Source organism: Pygoscelis adeliae, unplaced genomic scaffold (genome assembly GCF_000699105.1).
Source record: "Pygoscelis adeliae isolate BGI_AS28 unplaced genomic scaffold, ASM69910v1 Scaffold25, whole genome shotgun sequence".
Taxonomy (NCBI): domain Eukaryota; kingdom Metazoa; phylum Chordata; class Aves; order Sphenisciformes; family Spheniscidae; genus Pygoscelis; species Pygoscelis adeliae.
In genome coordinates, this window is record NW_008824808.1 from 610,980 (window position 1) to 632,881 (window position 21,902).

The 21,902-nt window shown below is 42.5% G+C and overlaps 2 protein-coding genes across 2 annotated transcripts in view; one reads left to right on the forward strand and one right to left on the reverse strand.

The window, feature by feature from the left end:
• The window catches only part of SNRK (SNF related kinase), a 33,839-nt gene extending 25,895 nt beyond the window's left edge, over window positions 1-7,944 (forward strand). The window contains exon 6 of the mRNA XM_009324166.1: window positions 4,096-7,944. Coding sequence (XP_009322441.1) covers window positions 4,096-5,314 — 1,219 coding nt within the window. The 3' untranslated portion in view covers window positions 5,315-7,944. The remainder of the gene's footprint in view (window positions 1-4,095) is intronic.
• A 5,870-nt stretch (window positions 7,945-13,814) lies between these two features.
• Window positions 13,815-21,902, reverse strand: part of ANO10 (anoctamin 10) — a 126,815-nt gene continuing 118,727 nt past the window's right edge. Inside the window, exon 12 of the mRNA XM_009324167.1 lies at window positions 13,815-14,710. Within this exon, the coding sequence (XP_009322442.1) occupies window positions 14,675-14,710 (36 nt within the window). The 3' untranslated portion in view covers window positions 13,815-14,674. The remainder of the gene's footprint in view (window positions 14,711-21,902) is intronic.

Genomic DNA, 21,902 nt, shown 5'->3' on the forward strand with positions numbered 1-21,902 from the left:
TGTGGCCAGCAGGAGTAGGGAAGTGACCGTGCCCCTGTACTCGGCACTGGTGAGGCTGCACCTCAAATACTGTGTTTGGTTTTGGGCCCCTCGCTACAAGAAAGACACTGAGGTGCTGGAGCGTGTCCAAAGAAGGGCAACAAAGCTGGTGAAGGGTCTAGAGAACAAGTCTGAGGAGCAGCTGAGGGAGCTGGGGTTGTTTAGCCTGGAGAAAAGGAGGCTCAGGGGAGACCTCATCGCTCTCTACAACTACCTGCAAGGAGGTTGTAGTGAGGTGGGTGTCGGTCTCTTCTCCCAAGTGACAAGCGTTAGGACAAGAGGAAACGGCCTCAAGTTGTGCCAGGGGAGGTTTAGATTGGAGATTGGGAAAAACTTCTTCACCAAAAGGGTTGTCAGGAATTGGGAGAGGCTGCCCAGGGAAGTGGTTGAGTCACCATCCCTGGAGGTGTTGAAAAGACCTGTAGATGTGGTGCTGTGGGACATGGTGTAGTGGTGGACTTGGCAGTGCTAGGTTAACGGTTGGACTCGAAGATCTTAAGGGTCTTTTCCAACCTAAATGATTCTATGATTCTATTTTTTTTTTCCATTTGACAAAAACATGATTAAAAAAACTTATAGTAAGGTTTCCTGAGATCTTCAAAGCTTCAGCTTGTGGCACAGTAAGACTAAAGGGGAAAGTGGAGTTCTGGCATCTAGTTGGTATTGGTATGTTCAACCAGTCCATTCATTCTGCAACCAGTTATCAAAGCATCGTATATTTTCAGTTACAGCAGCATTGCTTTAAAAAAAAAAACCAACAAAAAAAAATCCCAAAACCAAACACAAGGCAAATAGTATAGTTTCTACCTGCACATTGATATTGGAGGATGCATGTTTGGAACAGTTATTTTTCTTAACTCAGGAAGTTAAAAACAAAATGTTTAAGTGTTAGACTATGACTAGGGATCTGCTGGTATTGAAAAAAATCTTTATTGGCCCATCTTGACAATCTTTCCAGTGAAGATGGAGGTTGTGCTTGAGGCATTTCCATTAATTTTTCTCTAACCTCCAGTGTCTTCAATAGTTGCCTTTTAGGTTTTGGTAAACTATTATTGATAACTGTTATTAGCAATAATAATTGTTAGTAGCTAATCTCTTTAATGAGAGAAGAATATTAAGTGCTTGTGCTGATGTTTAGAGTTGCTGCCTACATTCAGTGTTGTTAATCTATCCGTAGGATTTAGAGAAAAAGGAAAAATAGCTTGTTCATTCCAAAGGTTTCCTTGTGCAACTTTCATGCAAGGTCACATGTGAAATCATTTAATAGGAATGATAATGGGGACATAAAAGCTATGGTGTCCTTCTGGTGCATATCCATATTTTCCTTGGCCTAACTGAGAAAAGTAAGGTAATACCACCTCAAGTTCAATCTAGGAAAAAAAGGACACTTGTTATAAATTAAGGGCATGCACTTTGGAAAATAGGTTAAAGATACATCGTCTCCTTTGATTGTTACCTTGGATTTAGGCTGAGATTTTAGAGGCTTTTAGAGGAGTCTCTTCCGTGAACATTAGTTCACGATGGTTCTAAACTCAAAGTGTTTATATAGAATGACCTAATGGAAAAGACAACAAAGTAGTGCATTACTTTGATTTTGAGACTTCCAGAGACTTTTTAAAAAAAATTAACTTACTTGCAACCTGGAGCTTCCCTTCTGTCCCACTCTCCCTTCAGGCCTACTGGGAATAAGGGGAGGGGGGGAAGGGAAAGGAGGCAAACATGGGCTGCTATGAGAGATAAACATACTGTAGTGAGGAGGTTTATTGCCTGGAAACTACAGTACTGTTAGATACTATATTTACCCTTTATTGTGACAGCCACAGAACTCTTTTCCTTTTTTTGCTGACAAATCAGTCTGTTCTTAAAGCATGGTAAATTCTTGAAATGTTTAGATCTTCATTTTCTGTCACTTTTGTAGTTATGTTTCTAATTTATTTAAGTCCTATTTGTTAATCACTGGCAGTTGTTTGTGTTTAAAATACCCAGCGTAGCACAAGTCATCAGAAAACTAGGTCAGTGGTTTCCAGCATTTCTGGAGTCAGCTGGGGCCTAAGGGAGGATGCTAGTGTCAAACAAAGGAGGACCACAGCCTGGGCTCCACTTCTTGTCTGGACAGCTTGGGTGGGTGCAGCAGTTGTTGTGTGGCCTCCCTCCAGGCAGAGCTGCTCACTGGAGGGAAACTGGTGGGAGGGCACCAGCAGCTCCCAGTGCCCCGCGAGACAGGAAGGAGCCTGTGTGGCTCCTCCCAGGGAGTGGACTACACAGGCTCGCAGGGGTGTGCTGGCATCCAGGTCCTACTGTTAGAGGATCCTGGTGGATTTTTGTATTGCTGGTTTGTTAAGCAAAACTGAAGCTAGCACTTCAAAACAAAGTCTGCAGTTAGGCTTGATGAGTTTAATGTTGGCTTTAATAAAATACTCTTCAAAGTTCATACAGTTGGGAAGATAGTTGTCAATTGTTACCTGTGTAGACAGGCATCTCACACTTCAGGATCCTTTTCTATCCAGCCGTTCCAGAGGGAGACTTGAGCAAATGCAGTCCTACTGCAGGTGCTTCCATTAACTTTAAACACTTAAAAAGAACATGTTTAGAGTAAGAATATCAAAGAGGTGTCTGAGCTTTCCTTGTTTCTTCAGCTTGACCTCTTAACACAGCGGAGATCAGGAAGTTGGGGTGATCCTTCCGTCTTTGTATGCAGGCTGTCCAAGCAGATACCTGGGGTCGCACTCGCTGTGAGACATTCTCTGCTTCCTCTCCTGCTTTCCTCCTACACCTTGCTTCTAAACTGAGCTACAAAGTCATGCGGCCCTTTCTTTTGGCAGACCCAAAATATGGCTGGGAATGTCTTGTAATATGCTGTCCATATGTGAACAGAGGTCTCCACTACAGCTTTTCATGCAATATGGTAGAGTTAGTTACGTAAAGTTAAGTGATTGGCAAACTTTTTTAACTTAAAGATAACTCTTACTTTGAGGGGTTAGAAAAAATTTCCTGGTCTCCACAAGAAATGTGGGGTTTATGCTGAGTGAAGCAATTGAAGAATTATTCATGTTAAGGTGTTGGTCTGTAGGCGTTCGTCTTTTGGATTAGGCTTTCAAAATACAGAGAGAGAGAGAGGAAAGACTGACGGTCTTTGTTCTTCATTTATTCTGCATGCATTATGAGAAAATTACAATGTATTTCAGGAGTTAAAGTAAAATACAAATCATTAGATCCTAGCTTAGATACTGGAGATAAGACATCAGCTGATCAAATTGATTTACACTCAAGTATTACGTTCATTTTGATTTGAGCTAATGCTAGTACACAGTCATACATTTTGAACTTTGATTTACAGTTTATTCAAGCGTCGTATTCTTAAGTAGCTTGAGTCCTGAATTCATGCAGCTGTATTATTCCCGTTGCTCAGCTAAGGTCAAATAAACGTATGATCTCAACTCATGTGTGTTTAAAATTAAAGGGGATTTTGTAGAATAGAGCTTGGTCTGAATGAGGCTTACTGAAAATGAGAGGATGTTTCTTCTGACTCAACTTTTCAGTCTCACTCATGTTAATTCTAACCTAATTTTTATATTAAGAATACTGGGGAAAAAACCCCCAGAAGTTTCAGATTAAAAGTAGTTTGCAATACTGTCTTATTTAAGTTGTGCTTGAATCAGCTCGCATCTTCCTCTAGGTACTGGCGGTTCTATACCTACTTCAGATTATTTTCTTTGAGACACAATTATTTGAAGTTTTTTATTGCTTAATTCATTTTCTGAGAGCAGTGAAATCTTAAGATTTCATTTGACAGTAACCAACATAATTTCTAAGCTATAGGTTTGTAGATATGATGTTCCTTTCAAATCACAGCATTTCTAAAGGAACGCCCATTCTCTGAGAAGGTTTCCTTTTCCTCAGTTACTCAGTACTGTTATTTACAAACATGCCACTCAGCAGGCCAATTTGTGTGGCAGTATTTGTGCTTCTCTTGTGCAGATCTTACATTTTCTTGTATGTTCTAAAACGCTCGCCATGATCTAACTGTTCTTTTATCCTTCATAATTGTTTACGTAGGCAATCGTGGCCAACAAAAATCGATGTACCCCAAGATCTGGAGGATGACCTTACAGCTTCTCCTCTCTCCCATGCACCTGTTCCTCAGTCACCAGCTCGCACGGCTGAGAATGTTCTCAACGGCCACAGAAGCAAGGGCCTTGGCGATTCAGCAAAGAAAGAAGATGTCCCTGAATTAGCTGGACCGGCGCTTTCAGCAGTCCCATCAGTGAGTTTAAAACCCACTACAAGTGGCCGGAAGTGCTTGTTCAGAGTAGAAGAAGATGAAGAGGAGGATGAAGAAGATAAGAAACCTATTTCTCTTTCTACTCAAGTTGTTCTGCGCCGTAAGCCTTCAGTTACGAATCGTCTTACTTCGAGAAAGAGTGCACCAGTCCTCAATCAAATCTTTGAGGAGGGCGAGTCAGATGATGAGTTTGACATGGATGAGAACTTACCCCCAAAGCTCAGCAGGTTAAAAATGAATATTGCTTCACCTAGCACAGTGCATAAACGCTATCACAGGAGGAAAAGCCAGGGACGGGGCTCTAGCTGCAGTAGCTCAGAAACAAGCGATGACGACTCGGAAAGTAGGAGACGCCTAGACAAAGATAGCGGGTTTACTTACTCCTGGCATAGACGGGATAGTAGCGAAGGGCCACCTGGCAGCCAAGGAGATGGTGGTGGACAAAGCAAACCAAGTAATGGAAACGGAGGGGTAGACAAAACGAGCCCAAGTGATAACAACAAGGGTGGGGGGAGTCCCTCCGGTAGCTCCAGCGGTAGCACCAACAACACTTCAGGTTCCACTCGTAGGTGCGCTGGATCCGGAAACTCAATGCAGCTATCGTCTAGAAGTGCAGGGGAACTGGTTGAAAGCCTGAAGTTAATGAGCCTTTGCCTAGGTTCACAGATTCATGGCAGCACTAAATACATTATTGATCCTCAAAACAATCTGTCCTTTTCCAGTGTAAAAGTACAGGAGAAATCAACATGGAAAATGTGTATAAGTTCCAGCGGAAGCGTGAACCAGGCTTCATCGTTGGGCAACCTAAAATTTTTTTCTGACCAAATGTCAGACACAGCGAACGAATTGGAACGGATAAAGAACAGGAACTTGAAAAACAATGTGCTACAACTACCTCTCTGTGAAAAGACGATATCTGTGAATATTCAGCGGAACCCAAAGGAGGGGCTGCTGTGTACCTCCAGTCAAACCAGTTGTTGTCATGTCATTTGACAATGACCTGACTTTAATAGCTCGATCTACTTAACAGCATCATTCTTCCTGTTCAGAGCTGTGAACACCTTGTCACCGGACCCCCTTTTGTTGTCTTAAGATTTCTGAGTGGGCTTTGAGCAGTTATTTATTACACTTTTATTTTGTGTTTGCTTGATGGTATGACAATGCATGGTCTTTGCATGCTGCTAGCCGATATGTTTTTCTTTTTCAACAAAACAGAATATTTTATTGTGTAATTTTTACATTTATAATTTTACTATGGAAGATCTGGATTAAATTAAAATAAATATCTAGATCCTAATGTAAATGGAGCACTTAGAAGTTTCACGTTCTGCACTTAAACTAGAGAGAGAAGCTTTCGTTTGCTTGTGAAATGTTAATTCTTGTTCTGACCTTCTGTGATATCTAAAATATGTGATATGTGGCATACTTCTATATGTCTGAAACAGAACCAAAGCAATAATGTTTTGATGCTGAAAACTCTTCGGGGAGCTTTCAGATGTTCCAAGGCATGTACAAAGCAAAGATGCACTGAAAATTAGTGATCTTGAAATATGATTTTAAACCCACACCTATTTGTCTTAAGCTATGATGTGGATAAAGTTGTGGCTCAAAAATGAAACTGAAAAGATCTTGTTTTGCTAGAGGCAGTTTTCTTTTAAAAAAAAAAAAAAAGGCAAGTAGATTTGTAAGGCAGCTTTCTCCCATAGAAATATGTTAATACTACAAGCAGACAATCTTCTTTTTTAATATAACGAAGGTAAATTATTAAGTCTACTTCTGAGTTTTTACATGCTAACTGAAAATAAAGTATTTGTATGAATTACTTTTGTTATTAGTATATCATGACACTTAATATTTTAGGTTTTTACCTTGTAAACCTTCTCCCCTATCCTATCCTCCCCTCCCTGAGATTTCAAAAGGCAATAAGGGATGGAAAACCTTTAGGTAATTGGATTCAAATTGAAGTTGTTGTTGTCATTTACATTTTTCTCATTATTACTCTTTTTAAGACTTAAAATACTGCTGTACACCACTTATTTTCCCTCAGTAATCATGCTTTTTCATAAAGTCAATTTAAAATAGCATATAGGAAAGTATTTATTTTACAGCTCTTAGCCTTTCTGTCGGGTTTCCCATTGCCATGGCAAGGTCTTGATTTAGAGTATTTCTGTACAAAAGGATACTTTTGACCAGATGAATTAACTTTGTGGAATTTTATTATCTAGAATAAAATATATTGCAGATTGCTAGTTTTGGGAAGGGCAAGAATGTTTTATTTTTTCATGCTGTGCACTGGGTCTTCTAAGCAATGCTAGTGAAACTGGTGGTATTATGTAGCAGCGCCCTGGGCAGACCTTGGATGTCCGAGAGGAGTTTACACTGTTGAGCATCTCCTAACACTTGCAGAATGGTCAAACACACAGCGCCTTTCACATCCACCGCAGAGTGAGCAGAGCACCAAAGAACGAACGGCGTTAACGCTTGGTCAGAATTTCTACAGCTCATGACAGCTCTTCTTGATTAGTAACAGACTTTACTAAGAGAGTCTAGATCGCAGGGGGTATTCTTACTGGCTAGCCTAGCCAGGGATTTGACGTTCTGCTTCCTAAACAAGGCGAAGGATACGTGTTTTACTTCTTTAAGTTTTAAACTCTAAAATGTTGCGGTTTAGTCAGTGTGATATTTATAAATCAGAAGCTACAAGAATAGATGTGTGGGTGAAGCCATAGAACACGTTTGCTTGAAATTTTTGAGCAGGGATCTTACCAAGGGCCAGAAGTGAGATGTGTGGTTCACAGACAGTGAGCGTAGGAGACAAGTTTATAAAGGGCATTGGCAATAAACTTATTTGTTGCAGCTTTTTTCCAAGTATTGTAAATACTCTTTCCTGATACTATGTACAGCCTTGGAATGGCACCTTTTAACTAACCCCGGGTGTATTTTGTTTCCGATGTTTTTATATACAACTGTATATATGGTGCTCACTTTAGAACAGCAGTGTTGACCATTTATGCTGCATAGTTGTATTATAGCCTTAGAGTCGTGTGCGGTTGGTTGAACCTTTGGGTGTACAGGTGTTAGTCTGAGTGGCGTCCTTTATCCATTTGTTGATAGGTGAATGATTGTGCATGTGGTGTATGTTGTGTTATGTTGTCACGTAACAGGAAGGGCGAGAATAACCACTACGTTAAGATAATATTGGACCAAACTATTTAGAGCAAGTAAACAGTTTCTTGTACCCCTTAACGTGTCTTTAAAAGTTGCATATAGTTACAGTAGTGTATAAATTAAATATTGTGGAAAAACAATTAGTCTTGTATTTTTCTGTATGTGTGTATATAAATATATATATATAAAAAAATAATGTACCTCTAGCAACTTAATCTGTATTTAAGATGTGACAATCTTGACACAGAATTTTAAGAGTAGCAGTATAAATAAGCAGAATTAATGAACAGAAATATAAAAATTTCTCACCAAGAAAGAGTCCGTGTGTGTGTTAAGAGGGTACAGAAATATCAGCTGATCTTATTGCTTCCGGCAATGTTTGGCTTTTTCATTGTATAAACATTCATGGTGTGCGACAGAAATGGAAAATCCAGTTAATAAAAGTGATACCTTGATTGATGCATAACCTGTGCCTTGCACGTCGATGCGGTTTGTTACTCCTGGCGCTCACCGCGTAAGGGCAGCACAAGCTCCTGGCCGCGCACCCCACGCGGCAGCACACCGGAGGCCAGACCTGCCGGAGACGGGCTTGCTGGGAGCCAGTTCTCAGAGCTGCAGACGCCGAATAGCTCACGCTGAGCAGCGCTGACCGAGTTCGCGGGGAGCAATAAAGGACGGCAGAAAGCGGCAGAAACGTTAAGCTCAGCCGCCCTGGAAAAAATACACCTTTGTGTGCGGATGCATGTTCATTCGCAAACTTGCAGTTACCCTCTCGCATAGATCAAGCTTGTTAATTTGGGCTTAAAAGTTGTCACGGTTGGCACCTGCTAAAATGGCTTTTTGTTGAAAGGTTGAGGTTGCTGTTTCTTGGGCAGAGCTTCGGTAATGGTTCGGTAAACTTTACCAGCCGCTCTTCAGCCAGAGAACATTGGTGACAAACTTGTCCGACTTCACCGTCGTAGCAAACCCGGTGCTTTTCTGGCAGCTCTGGAGTACAGAATACTCTCGGTTAAAGTATTTGCTGTGCGTGTGCCCTGTCTTATCTCAGCCACACGTGTCCGTCAGTCACGGGAGGGATACCTCACCCACCCCCGCTGTAACTCTCGGGGAAAGTAAGGTGCTTTACTTGTCTCAGGCTCCTCATGAGACGCAATGATTGGTTGTATACCAGTTGGCCAAATCTGCATAGGTGGTGTATAAACTAGTATATTTTTTTTTTCTCCTGTGAAGATGCATGCGAGTTGAAGTTTCACCAGTATAGATTGAATGTTTTTAATCCAAACCTAACCCACTGCTATTCTTCTTTGCAATGTAAAATGGGTAATAGTAAAAAACCCAATGTTAGCATCAGCACTGATGCATATCAGAAGCGAGTAGCGGGGCATGCTGGCTGTGCACCAGAAGATGGGCGCCTTAAGACAAAGCTATGGTCACCCAAACCACCCAAGATCTAAAACCACAGTGCAAGACGCAGCCGTCTGCATGCGTGCTCTGCTCCGTTTCCGCTGTCCCACGTAGCGGGATCCCAGGAGTTAATGCCGCTTCTTTACTGCAACTGCTTTGCAGTGTGCTCTTCACAACGGTGCCCCACATGGCGATGTTTAGACTGCCACGTGCTGGAAAACATCTGCTCCTGAACGCCTAGTCTAAAATTAAGTATGTCAGTACAAGAGCGGAGAGAACAACTGAAATACCTAAGCTGAAATCCAGGCGTGTGCTCTCACGGTCATCACTTACGAACGGCCGTGCCCTAACGTGTACTTGGGAGAGTAATGCTGCTTATTACTGCTGTATTTTTTCCCAGGACCTGTGAAGAGCGAGTCAGGGTGAGGAGCGGGTACCAGCAGCGCTTCCGGAACACGTTCTGCCCGCTCTGCCCCACCAGCACGTGCTACAGCAAGGGGCAGGGGACTGCCTGAGCGTGGGTGGTACCAGTTTACCCTTAGAGAGGTCTCTGGTGACCTGTGGTTGGAGCGGTTCCGCACAACCCGCTCTTCTGCAGCGATGTAACTGCTCGTGAAACACCAACTGTAACCAGCCGGAGACGGTATGGACAGAGGGTGTTTGGCACGCTTACAGGGGTTAATGGCATTTAACAAGGTACGTAATTATATGCAATTAATGTATGATTGCTTTAAGATTGGCGCGTTGCGGGAAGCTGTACCCACAGGCTTCTGCAGCTGGGCCCTTGCCATTGCTGGTGAGCTTCCCAGCTCTGGTTAACGTGAGACGGGGTGGAGGTGGTAGCAGGCAAGGAGCAGCCGAGGAACCCACGGGGCTGTGACCATGCCTCAGCGAGGAAAGGCGTAACAAATCTTGTACTACCCTCCTCCTCTTTTTTTTTTTTAAGGCAACAAGGCCAAGCAACAACATCTCAGCAGTTGGTATGCGCAGGTCGGACGACTGTTTTTTAACAAATTTGTCATTCGCAAGTAAAGAAATGCGCTAGCTGGTTATAGAGAAGTCCCAATACGGATGGCTGGCAATAAACGGAGAACGGGGGCAAACTGGAATGTCCCCAACATTAGAGACAACCGAGCCACCCCGACAGCCTTTCCCAGGGTTAAGTTTATGTGGATGAATCAGAACACATCCATCTGTTGCTAAGCCCAGATTGACTTGCTTTCAGTAAAAGGTGTTTGAGTAATAACACCTTGACGTGACTGTACTTGGGAAAGCGTAACGGTGACTCACTTGTTTAGTTGCCTACTGCCTGAAGCCAGCAAGTCACGTCGGTACAGTGTTTCAAGGGACAGCCGGATTGCCCTTCTCCGGAGCACTGTCTCTGTAGCGGTTTTAGCCCGCTCCCTTCTTGAAGCACAGGCCTTGGCGACTTTTTTTTTTTTTTGAGCTAAAAATTGTAATTACTTGTAACAAGTTGACTCAGTTTGGCCTATCTGTGTGTATTACAAATGACATAAATTTCTAGAAGTCAAGAACCCTGAATTATTGACAGAGTAGTCTATTATACTAGGGGAAAAAAAAAAAGATGATCTCTCGTTACTTTCCCAGATGGTAGAAGAATTATGTCATATGAAAAATGCAAGTACACTTGATACTTTAGAGGACTTGAAAAGCATGGGGTTTTTGTAAGGACTTCACTAGGCTCTCGGATGTGTCATGTCAGATCTCCTTAGCAATTAATTTCAGCAAACCCTTGTGCAACATCTTCCTCTCTCTTCCCTCTCACTACTCTCCCTCCCTCGAAACACAGGGCTGGGGGAGGCAGGGGGGAAGGATCTGTTTTTCTCTGGGCGCTTGCGTGCCACGTGCACTCAGCTTGAGTGCCCAAGGCCTGGGAGAGGTTCGGCTCAGTGCTGCAGACCTGGGAGCTAGCAGGAAGGGCTGTCATCACACCAGCGATGACAGATGCCATCACCACTGTGTTTTTATATCAAGCAGCGGGGTGGAGAGAGAGCCTTCCTCTCTAAGGGCATCAGTCTTCAGGGCTGACAGGTGAGTCACCAGGCCCTGCTGCCAGCTCCAGCCAACTCTGGGATGAGGCAGGGGAGAGCTTTCCTGAAGAAAGCACATGGCCGTAGTAGGCCCGGTTCCCACTGGCTTTGCTTTGAGTAAGGAATTAAACTCTCAATCGGTGCAAGTCTTCCTGAAGGAGATTCGAGATCGATTCCCTCAGATACAGGCAGGCTAAAATACCCAGATTGTTTGCCTGCCTACAGAGGAACCTTTCCTCGTGTAACAGTTCCAGTGTTTTCCTCCTCTACTGCCCTTAAGTTCACGGGAGGTGCTGCAGTCTGGCAAGTACAAGAGATCCTGAGTCAGCAGATCCCTCTGGGCTACGCAATTAGACCTGTGGCTCACAACGTACCTGACGAGAGAACTTTTGTATCACCAGTAAGTTATTTACGACTGCCCTTTCCCTTAAAAACAGCTTTCTTGGTTGTTATTGCTGCTGCTAAGGAGACGTATAAAATTCAAGCCTTATGGCTAGGTACAGGCTACTCCCACACAGTCATCTTCCCAAACGAGATGCCTCCAGACTCATCCTAGGTTTCTCCCTAAAGCTTGAGACCAGAGATGAACTTACTTTATTTCTTAGACTCGGGCACTGGAAGAGCTGCCACGCACCCAAGCGTGCCTGTTTCCCCGCACTCCTGAAAGGTGCAGAGGCAAGGCTGTCCCTGTGAGCTGTAAGGGTTTCTCTAGTTGGGTAACGGACTGGGCCGTGAACCTCCAGGGACGGACTCGCTGCCCGTGACGGGGGCGCAGGCAGAGCGTAAGCTGTGCCCTGCCCAGTCCCGAGGCAGCTGCTCGGAGCCCGTTCAACGCCTTCCGCAGCCCCTGCGTGAACCCACCGCTATTTGCCTGAAGGGCCCGAGCTGCAGCTTCAGCTGTCGCTGTTCGCAAACTGCTCGATGACCCCAAGGCAGAAGACAGAAGATGCTCACCGGGAACCAGACACCTCTGCTCCAGGCGGCTTTGCTGCCTTTCACTTCAGCGCGCTTTCCCCTGGAGCCCACTGTGCCCTTCTCTATTGCACGTTGAGGAAACCAGACCAACGGCCTCATACGTCAGCTCTGCACCAGGGGATGGCCTGAGCACGATGGGAGAATAAAGTCTCCACTCTAACTGCGTGCCTTGGGGACACAGTTACCCAGACTAGGAACAGACACGCAGATTACACAGCTTGGGAATGGCAGCTACTGGTAAATATCTTGTTTGCTCTTTCTAGTATTTCCATCTGACAACAGATTTTTGTCATTTTTTTTCTCTCAAATGAGAAATGAAAATAGATGACATCATGAAAGTAAAAAACCAAAAAAACAAACCAAAACCCAATATCAAACAGCATTAAACACAGTGGACACACACACACCCCCCCGTTAAAGGACAAAGCGCAGCATACAGAGGAATAGGAGCTCAATTTCAGTTCAGTGACAAAATATTACTTGGCAATATACAGGTAACATTTCTCAGCCAGCTAAAGCGTATGCTCTTTAGGACAGAAACACTCTCTGTCATGACTGTGTAGCATCTGCGATGCTAAAACAAGAGTTCTCCCGGTATCTAGAACAAACTCTAATCCCTATAAAACAAAGGATTCCCATACTTCTCACTCACTCACACTGTGGAAGGTCAGAATTCCTCCATACCTCCTCGCTTTAGGTGGAGAATCCACCTAAAGAACAGTATTATCCCCATTTATAGATAAGGAAACAAAGCAGAAGTGAAGGGATTTACCCAAGGCAAGGGCAACAGCTAACGTTACTTATGTCACCAGGTACTTAAACCTTACTAGAGATTTTCCTGTTAGTCTACAGAAAACAGGAGAATGAAAGGACCACAAGGACAACCAGAGTCAGTTTTGCAGAAGTCTACTTTTTTTTTTTTTCCCACATGATCACAGTTGAGACACGACTCGATTCCTTTTCTAACCCATCTTAGGAAATTATTCCAGACACCTGATACAGTTGCCATCAGCAAAACACACCAATTTTATGCTCGTAAGCCAGCACCATCCCTTCAAAATGGCTATGACAAGCTCACAAGAACATATTCCACCAGGAACCCATCCCACAGATTTTTCTTCTCCTGAACTGTTTGCTCAAAAACACTGACTAGGCAGCACAAGTAAAACTTGAACACACGTGAGCTACTTCAGATCGAAGTGGGCAAGAAACTGCAAAGCTGGGGAGCTTTCATGGAGAACATGCTGGTCCCCTCCTCAAAGAAGCTTCGGTCTTGGGACCTCTACGGCGCTATAGGAAGGGAGCCGTGCTCCCCTCAGAGATCCCTGCTGGTTGCTCAGGGCAGAGCTTGTGCAGCCACAACCCTGCCACGGCTTCGGGAACAGGCTGCGAAACAGCAGCAGCCCATGAGATACCCCTGAAATAGCAGCAGCGTGGGGGACGCACAGCGGGAGAAGCAAGAACAGAGACAGCAGCTGTAGCACGGTTTCGCTCCTCTTCCCGAGGGAACGGAGTCGTTTCTTACTGGGTCACGCTTGCAGAGTTTGAGAAATGCTAATTTTAAATTCCAGACAGAACACATTATTTCGGCTTAGTTATACGACTCTGCTGTGGGGGGCCTGTGGCAGAAATCTGAAATGTGCAAAGTAGGCAAATACCTTAATTATTGTAACAGCAGATTTTTCCAAAGAGAATTCCAGCAAGTATCACATATAGGTAAGTTACATCTACCAAAGGTGACAGCAGGAGAAAATAAACCGTGTCAAGGTCACAGGAGCAAACACTGTGGATTTTGGTCCTATTACTGTCAGAAAACAATGAGACATTAGGAAAACTACCTTTTTGTGAAATGCAAGGAAAAAAAAAAATCGGATATTCACTACATACACAAGTACTGGTATATCAAGTATCAAGTTTAATCGATCTGTTACTATCAGTTCATTTAACCAGAAGATCCATTCATACACCGCTGCAGTTCAAGATCCAGGGAAGCGATACCAAAATCCAATGTAAATTAAAAAATAAATACACGTCATAAATTACTGATCAGCAGTCTGTTTCCTACTGAATGCTTTTTACCCGGCTTTTGAAAGGATTTTAGTTGGGGCTTATTTAGATAACTAGCACACAGGAGTATATAATGCACACGTTATAATATTTATGTTCAACTACTTCTCAGATCATACAGGAACAATCATGTATTTCATTATGCAATGTATAAAATATTTAAATTACTTTGCTATGTGCAAACAGTAGCTAATAAGCAAGTCTTTGAAATAATAGAGGATTGATTAGCTATTGGAATAAAGGAACAAAAGGGGCAATAACCCCAAAGGGACAGTACACTCTGAATTGAACACTAGTCTACCTTCTTTTTTTTTTTTTTTCCTTTTACAAAGTCGCAGTCGAAAACTCTAGCTGGCTTCTGGATGCTCACTCACAGGATCTGTTTTCAATCACTGGAAGCACGGTGAGCCTGGCAGATTTCAGCCAGACCTAGCATGAGCTGGAGTGCTTTATTTGGTGTCAATTGCACAAACGGTTTCATATAAGGAACAAAGAGAGCAGGAGAGAAGATCTTTTTTTACAGTGTCAGGCAAAAAAATATTTACCAAGTATCATATAAGCAGGTGCCACCTACTGAATAGATGGTAGAGTGCACACTCCGAGAGCTACGCATCACCATCATAACCCAGCGCTCAAGAAGTGCCCGCATTCGCATGTGACTGCTTTAGTCATCCCCGTTCCTTCATGTTTACTCCTTCAGTGACTCAGCCGCAAGCTTCATTTGCTGTGAGAGAAGGGAGAAAAGAAAAGGTACACTAAGGGCAGTGGTCGCATGACGAGTTACACAAAACAGCAAAATCTGAAAGCGGGACGCTTCTGGATCCAACCGAAATAATAAAGCTACACAAAAAAATTAACTCGAGCTTTGATAGTTGAAAACAAAAACGCAAGTCTGTTATGGCGGACTTGTACAAACGACACAGTTTTCACAGAGGTATTGCTTTTCCCACCAAAAGACTCAGCAAACAGTGATGCAATTTGTACGCCGATTAATTCTTTTCGTGATGAATAATGCCTTACGCTGAAATTACCGGGCCCAACAGATACAGGAAAAAAACCTTCTCCCTCAGACTCACGCCCGGGGGAACTGCTGTAAGAACGGCAAAATGAAAAGCCGGGGGAAGTTACTGTTGTATTGGAGCTGTCTTCTGCCTCTCCTAGGCAGTAACTGTGCTCGTGACAGTGCGCTGTGTAAGCTGGCATCGCCACCACTGCCCCTGGAAATCCCCGACCCCTATCTCTGGTCACGCCTGCCTGCAGGGTAACCGGCAGTCACCTCATCTCATCTCGTCTCTTCTTCGGCAGCGCTGGCTGCTACCTAAACCAATGGCAGTAAGCACAGACACGTACAGCTGATGGGCTTCACTGGAAATCCGCTCTTACAGTTAGGAAGGCATCGATACCAGGCTGGAACTAAGAATGCTCATCTCTGAATCACAGATTGATTTATTTATGTCTTCAAATACAGGATAGTTCTTTGAGGTAACTTCAGATAAGCAAAGTGCTCACCACAGAATCTCAGACACAAAGGGAATTAAAAAAAAAATTATTAATTACTCCTTTTTACAGCAGATATTCATTCTGAAGACATTAATGCAATTTGCTTAGTCAGTGGGAGAATCTACCTACTGGCCAAGCGGTATGCACATTTACATTACAGATGTAAAATTTTAGTTCACTGTGAAGTCTTCAATACTGTAGAGAGGTTTTCTATTTTTAGAAAAATCATAAAAGTCATTTAGCCCTAAATATTTACGTTTTCAAGGGATCTTAAAAGGTCGACGAACTACTGACACAACGCTGCCCCCAGCTTCGCATTGCACGACTGTTAGGCTGCAAGTGTTTTTCAGTATTTCTGTATTGCCCATTTTCTTTTGCTGTTGAATTGAATGAAAACATCCTGCGATATAAGAAAGAGGCAGCAGACTGCTGTGGTGATATGTGTTATTTTCAATCCTGTTGTTAACCCTTTTTGTTTTCATTATCTTAGGATGTCACCAGAGAGATCTCAGTGTGAAACCAGGATAACAATTCCAGGCGTCAAAAATATCTGCTGAGTAAGAGAAACCAGAGCCACTCTTTGAAGTTTCTTGTTAAAGAGGATGTTTCATAATACAGAATTTACAGAGGCAGTAAGAGCGGAGTTTCAGCTGTGCCAAAGGCGTCTCTCACACATCACCTGGGGTTATCAGCTAAGGGTCTTGCAGCATCTGGAAGGCTGGAAACCACCCTGATATACTAAGGAATAATTACAGTGACTTAAGACCCCAAAGAAAAAGACTGAGAGACAACAGTCAGGGGAAGGAGGCTAGGTGGAGACCAGCCCAAAGGACAGGGTGAGGGGCAAAGGCAAGGAGATGCACAGCGCTGCTGGAATTCAGGAGGCCACAGGCTGGCGTCCAGCATGGCTGCCTCCTTCGAGGCAATTTGGCAGACAAGGAAAGAAAAAAGCTGGACATGAACAAATGTGAGTGATCATATGAAGAAATAATTTATGCAGCTTCCAACTCCTAAGCAGCTGTGTAGTTTCCCTATCACCCACCCAGTGGTGGATGGACATGTGTTTCTGAGTTAGAGTTCTTTCTTTTATGCTTGTACTTGATTTTATAGAAATGGCCCAGTACCTATGAGCTATTAGAAAAACAAATACCTAATAATGCTATAAAAAAAAAATTGGAAAAGAGGAAACTGCAAATGCAGTGGACACTTCCATTCAATTTCTATCCCGTAACATGAAGATGTCAGATTGCTTTAACACAGCACCTTCTAACTTTCCTTTGCTGCTAGTCTGTGCCTGAACCCATTCCAAAACATTACTCTGCATGATAAAACCCACCTACAGTAACTCTTCTTTACCATTTTTATCTGTATTTCCATGCCATCTATAAGGGAAGTAAAATTAGTTTGTGATACAAATATTTATATGCTTCTCCATAGCAACAGTGCAGAAAAAAAAGCCGTAGCTAAACGCCGGCATACAGATTCCTCTTCTGCATCCTGATTCACTTACTTATGTAAATAAATGTCTGTATAAAACTACAGCATCTCAACTAAAGTGACTTCTACCCCTATTGTAAAAGCATTAAAAAGGTACAGAAGACAGCAACTTAATTCAGTTCATGATTCATTGAATTGAAACCTGATTCTCTTACTTTAGAATGATTTTCTTAAATTCTAAGTGTTGCTGTAATTATACAGGGATTGATGAGGAATGTAGAAAAATGGAAAGGTATTTTTATTCTCTGATTTCTGCAGGGCTTGCCGAAGTCTGGGAAAAAAACAAGCACATGACTATTAATGATGACTAGATGGTAATCTGTCCAAAAATTCTGTACAAGCGGGACTACTGTCATTTATTTTTGAAGGCCCTCCTAATTTTAACTGAGCTAATCTTATGCTAGTATTCTCTTATGCTAGCATTCTTACATTAGCATATTTAAAATATATGACGAACAAATTCCCCAGCTTCTTCAGTGGGCCAGCAAGTAGAAAAACCTCTTAAAATAGCTTCACATGCTGCCATGGCGCACGCAGCCTGGGCAAACCCAGTCCAAATGCAGTCACTCACGTATTTCAGGAAATGAATCATAAGCAATGTGAGAACCCCAAGAGCTCTATGTTTCATTTCTTCTTTATAATTTCTAATACCAAAACATATTCTGCAGTACCTGGCGGCACCAGGCTCCCCTAAGAGCTATCACTTCGGCAAGCAACATGTGGTGGCACCATTAGGCAGTGAAATTCTTTGCCGAGTTCAGGCTGAAGAATTTTTTAACTTTCTTTTCTTTTACTGTGAAAGGAAACGTTCCTTTTTACTGGGAAAATATTTCTCTAGGACAACATATGGGAAAGGGAGTGTATTTTTTTTCTGATTCTGAGAAAGGGAACTGACAAGGTACATTTTAGGATCACCTTTCCCCCGATGGCCCCAAGAGGCTCATTGACAAACCTGTGGGACTGAGTTAACTACTCTTTCATCAAAAAGACCTTTCTCTGTAAGTTTTAAGTAGCATTTTAAAAATATAGAAAAAGAGGTATTAAAAACTTCTCAACCTACTTTGCAGACCTACTGGATACATAACGACAAAGAAAAACAACGCTCAGTTGAGGGGTATTAAAAGCCTCTGTGAACTAACCAGAGGCATAGTTCGGAAATGAGTTGGCTCAAGAAACCATTCTTCATTTGTTATCAGCTGAGAGTTACTAGTGAAATGTTTACGCTTCTCTCTTGCAAAATAGGTGGCTGGTGCATGACAACTGATGGCACAGTCCTGCTCCCTAGCCAGCTAGGCCTGGCTCTGCGCAGCACTTAGGATCACGTCTCTCTCCCGCCGTGCGGCTGTACCAGCTTAATGGTCTGTTTTATGCAGCACACTTAGAAACAGTAGCCTGTGCACGCAATATGTAAGTGAAGCATACGTTTAAGCTAATATTAGTTTATTGTAGCGGGGCGATAGTGTAGTTTAATCAAAAATTCTACTGTTAGGAATTGCTGTAAATATTTATCTGCTGTAATTCAATAGGTTTGCTATTTCAATTTCATTAAGTTTAAATTTCTTTGTAAAGCACACATAATATAATTAGACAGTACTTTCAGCAGAAATAACAAAAATTCTTCAATGCGGTTTACAAATAGGCTTTACCAATTAATTAGATTTCACTACATTTCAATATTAAATTTTCTGAAAGCACTTTAATAAAACATAACAGATACTTTCACACCACAAATACGGTTGCATACCAAGCCTGGAAGTCAGGCTGCTTCCTTCGTGTCTTCACAACCAGAAACACAAATTTTAGTACACAGGGTATTGACTGTAGTTATCAACGACTGGTAACTCTCCAGTTAGAGGGTCTACGGAATTCTGATCTCGTGATTTAGTGCTACGAACAATACTACTTAATATATGCAAGTAAAGGAAATAGCTACAAACTCAAACTAATAGAAATACACAGTAACACCACAGACCTCGACTAAAGCAAAACCGGTTGAGTTGCCAAGGTTTTAACACCAGCAGCGCCAGGGCTCTGTTCAAGCCGCAGCCTCACTGGAAATCCAGGTTGCTTCTGCATGGCATGAGGAGAACCGTGGCCCGCCTGCATTTTCAAACCCTGTGCGCAGAGCCCACGGGCCATGAGACGCTTTGCATCTCGCTCTGCGCAGTGGGGCTGCTTTGAGCATGAACATTGTACGCCCCGGCGCGAAGCTTCGCTCTGCCCCTGCGGCTGAGAAGCGTGCGCTGCCTTCCACAAACCCTATCCCGCAAATCCATCTGTGACCTTCTTTCTGCACGAGGGGATGACAGAGATAAGCCGGCATTTCTGCTGTTACCAGTGCTCATTTCACACACCCTCATAGTCTAATCAAATACCCTCAACTTCCCTATATGGTTTCTATGGGACAGCCAACATTTTATCAGGTGGCTAACAGTCTTTGCTTTCCTCACTTCTGGTTGTCTGTTTAATGTTGATTTCTTGCACTTGCTCAGCTTTGTGTCAAACGCTTAGAATGCTCTCATTTAGCAGGTATGCTTCGTCCTGGTAAGCCAGCCTCTAACAACACTTAATTTTACCGCTGTGTGGGTTAACGCCAACTGACAATTCAACCACAACCTGAGGAAAACGTTTTTAAAAAATAAAAAGCATTTAAAAGTGAAAACCAATGAAACCAGGAGTTAATGACTCACCCGTTCGGTGCTCTTCCATATACATACTCAACATACACACGTTTGTATATATGAAGAACAGACATGTAAATAGCCATATAGTTAAATACAAGAAGATATAAAGGCAGATGTTTCTAATCAGAACCTCCATTTTCTGCTTTTCCTGTATTCACCATGTAGAACGGCTCATTAGCGGTTTACTGCTTAAAGAAAGCGTAGTGTTACACGGTATCTTTTGCACTTCCTCAAATTAATTATAATATGAAAACATGATGGATATATATTAAAATTATTCTTTCCTAATGGTGTACAGTCACAACAAAGGTAGTTTCTTGGGCCTTGAGCTGTTTGCTGACAACTGCAAGAACTGTATCAACTTAACCTGTAAGTACCAGTCAGTTATAGAAGAGGCAAATTAACACCTACTTTAAAACTCAGTAAGCCTCTTCCGCATCTAATGTTTTATTCTGTGTAAAAGTGTAAGAACTTTTTTCGTGGAAATTTGTTCTTGTTGATTATAATGGCGGAAAGTTGTGGTAACTTCGTACCTAGAACCACAAACCTTCCTCAAGGTTTCTGCATGTGGCATTTAACACTCTCTCAGGGAATGGAGCTTAAGGACGTCAGGTTTGGGGTAACTTTTAAGCCTCATTTCTGACTCTAACCAGTTTTTCAGCAACCTCTCAGTTGCCATAGCTGGAGGTAACTGATGCTTGTTTACAGTAGCAATAAATACCTTCTATACTATTACTCCTGTTTATAAATCCACACAGCCACAATATAACCCTGAATGCTTATTTTAAGTAACTCATCCAGTACAACCCCTTAAATCTTCTTGAAAGGTATTGACTTCCAGAACACAGTTTCCCCCCTCCTTAAGTCATATGATGGAAGACTTGTTCTCCAAGACTTGTAGGAACAATTTTGCAACTTCCTTATTTAGCAGAGCCAAGACCAATGGCCCTGTGATGCTGCAAACCAGTGAAAACAAATCTCTATAAAGAAAAGCCATACATAAGCATTAAACAGCCAAAATGCAGATTTTTGATGAGGAAGTGAGAAGAATTTTAAACTGAAGATAACAGAAAACCCAAATGCTGAATTATGTAGCTCTCATGAGAAGGACTCTGGAAGCAATTACAGTAATTCAACTTTCTGAGGACTGAAAAGTTACCAAGCACTGCAACTATTATTCTCCTTACCTCTAGGCTGCATCTGGAATATTGTGTCTAGTTTTGGGGCCTCCAGTGTAAGAAGCATACTGATCACCTTCACCAAGTCTAGCCATGGGACACAAGATGGGCAGGGAGTTGATGCACATGCCCTGTGAGAAAAGGCTGAGACACCGGCCAATATCTACAAGGAGGTTAGCAAGAAGATGGAGCCAGGATCTTTGCTGAGGTGCAAGAGAACAAGAAACAAAGTGGTTGTAAAGAAATAAGCAAAAAAACAAACAAACAAAAAAATCACTACAAGGATAACTAAGCACTGCAGCAGGGGCCCAGGGAGGTTTTGCAGTCTCTGTCCCTGGAGGTTTTCCAGACCTGACTAGAAAAAGCCTCAAGCAACCTGATCTGAATTTGGTGTTGACCCTGCTTTGAGCAGGGGGTCGGACTAGAGACCTTCTGAGGTCCCTTCCAGGCTGAGAAATATTTATTGTTGTTCCTACAGGAGTTGTGGCAGAGAAGTTTGCCTGGACTCTACGGAGCTAGAGTGGGAATCTGCTACAACAACTAGCAGGTTAACAGCAAACAGCAAAAAAATAATTCTCTTCTTTCCTTTCTTGTATGCCTAATTCATGACAGAATACCAAGTAAAAAAGGCTAGTGTTAATGAAGCAGTAAGTTTGCAAAATTAGTAAGCGCAGAGTCAGGAAAACTTGCAGAATCACATAAGTGTCTTGGAGTACTGTGCCTGATTAATAGCGCTGTGAGCCATAGCAGACAAAGCAAACCCATTTGTAGTAGATTTTTTCCAAGATTTTTTTCTGATCTACTTCATATTGTCTCTGATTTAAATTGCAAAGTATTAATTAATACTCATTACAATATTCCTACTGTATTAGTCATCCTTTGCTGAACCTTATTTTAGTTCAGTAGATAGCACAAAAATGCGGAAATAATAGTAGAAGCCACAGTAGATAGTATCATAGTATTTTCTTCTAAAGTATAGCTTATGTATTCTGACTGTCAGAACATTTTTTTATCTTATTTTAGTTCATACTTTTAAAAATTCACTTCTTTCACCACA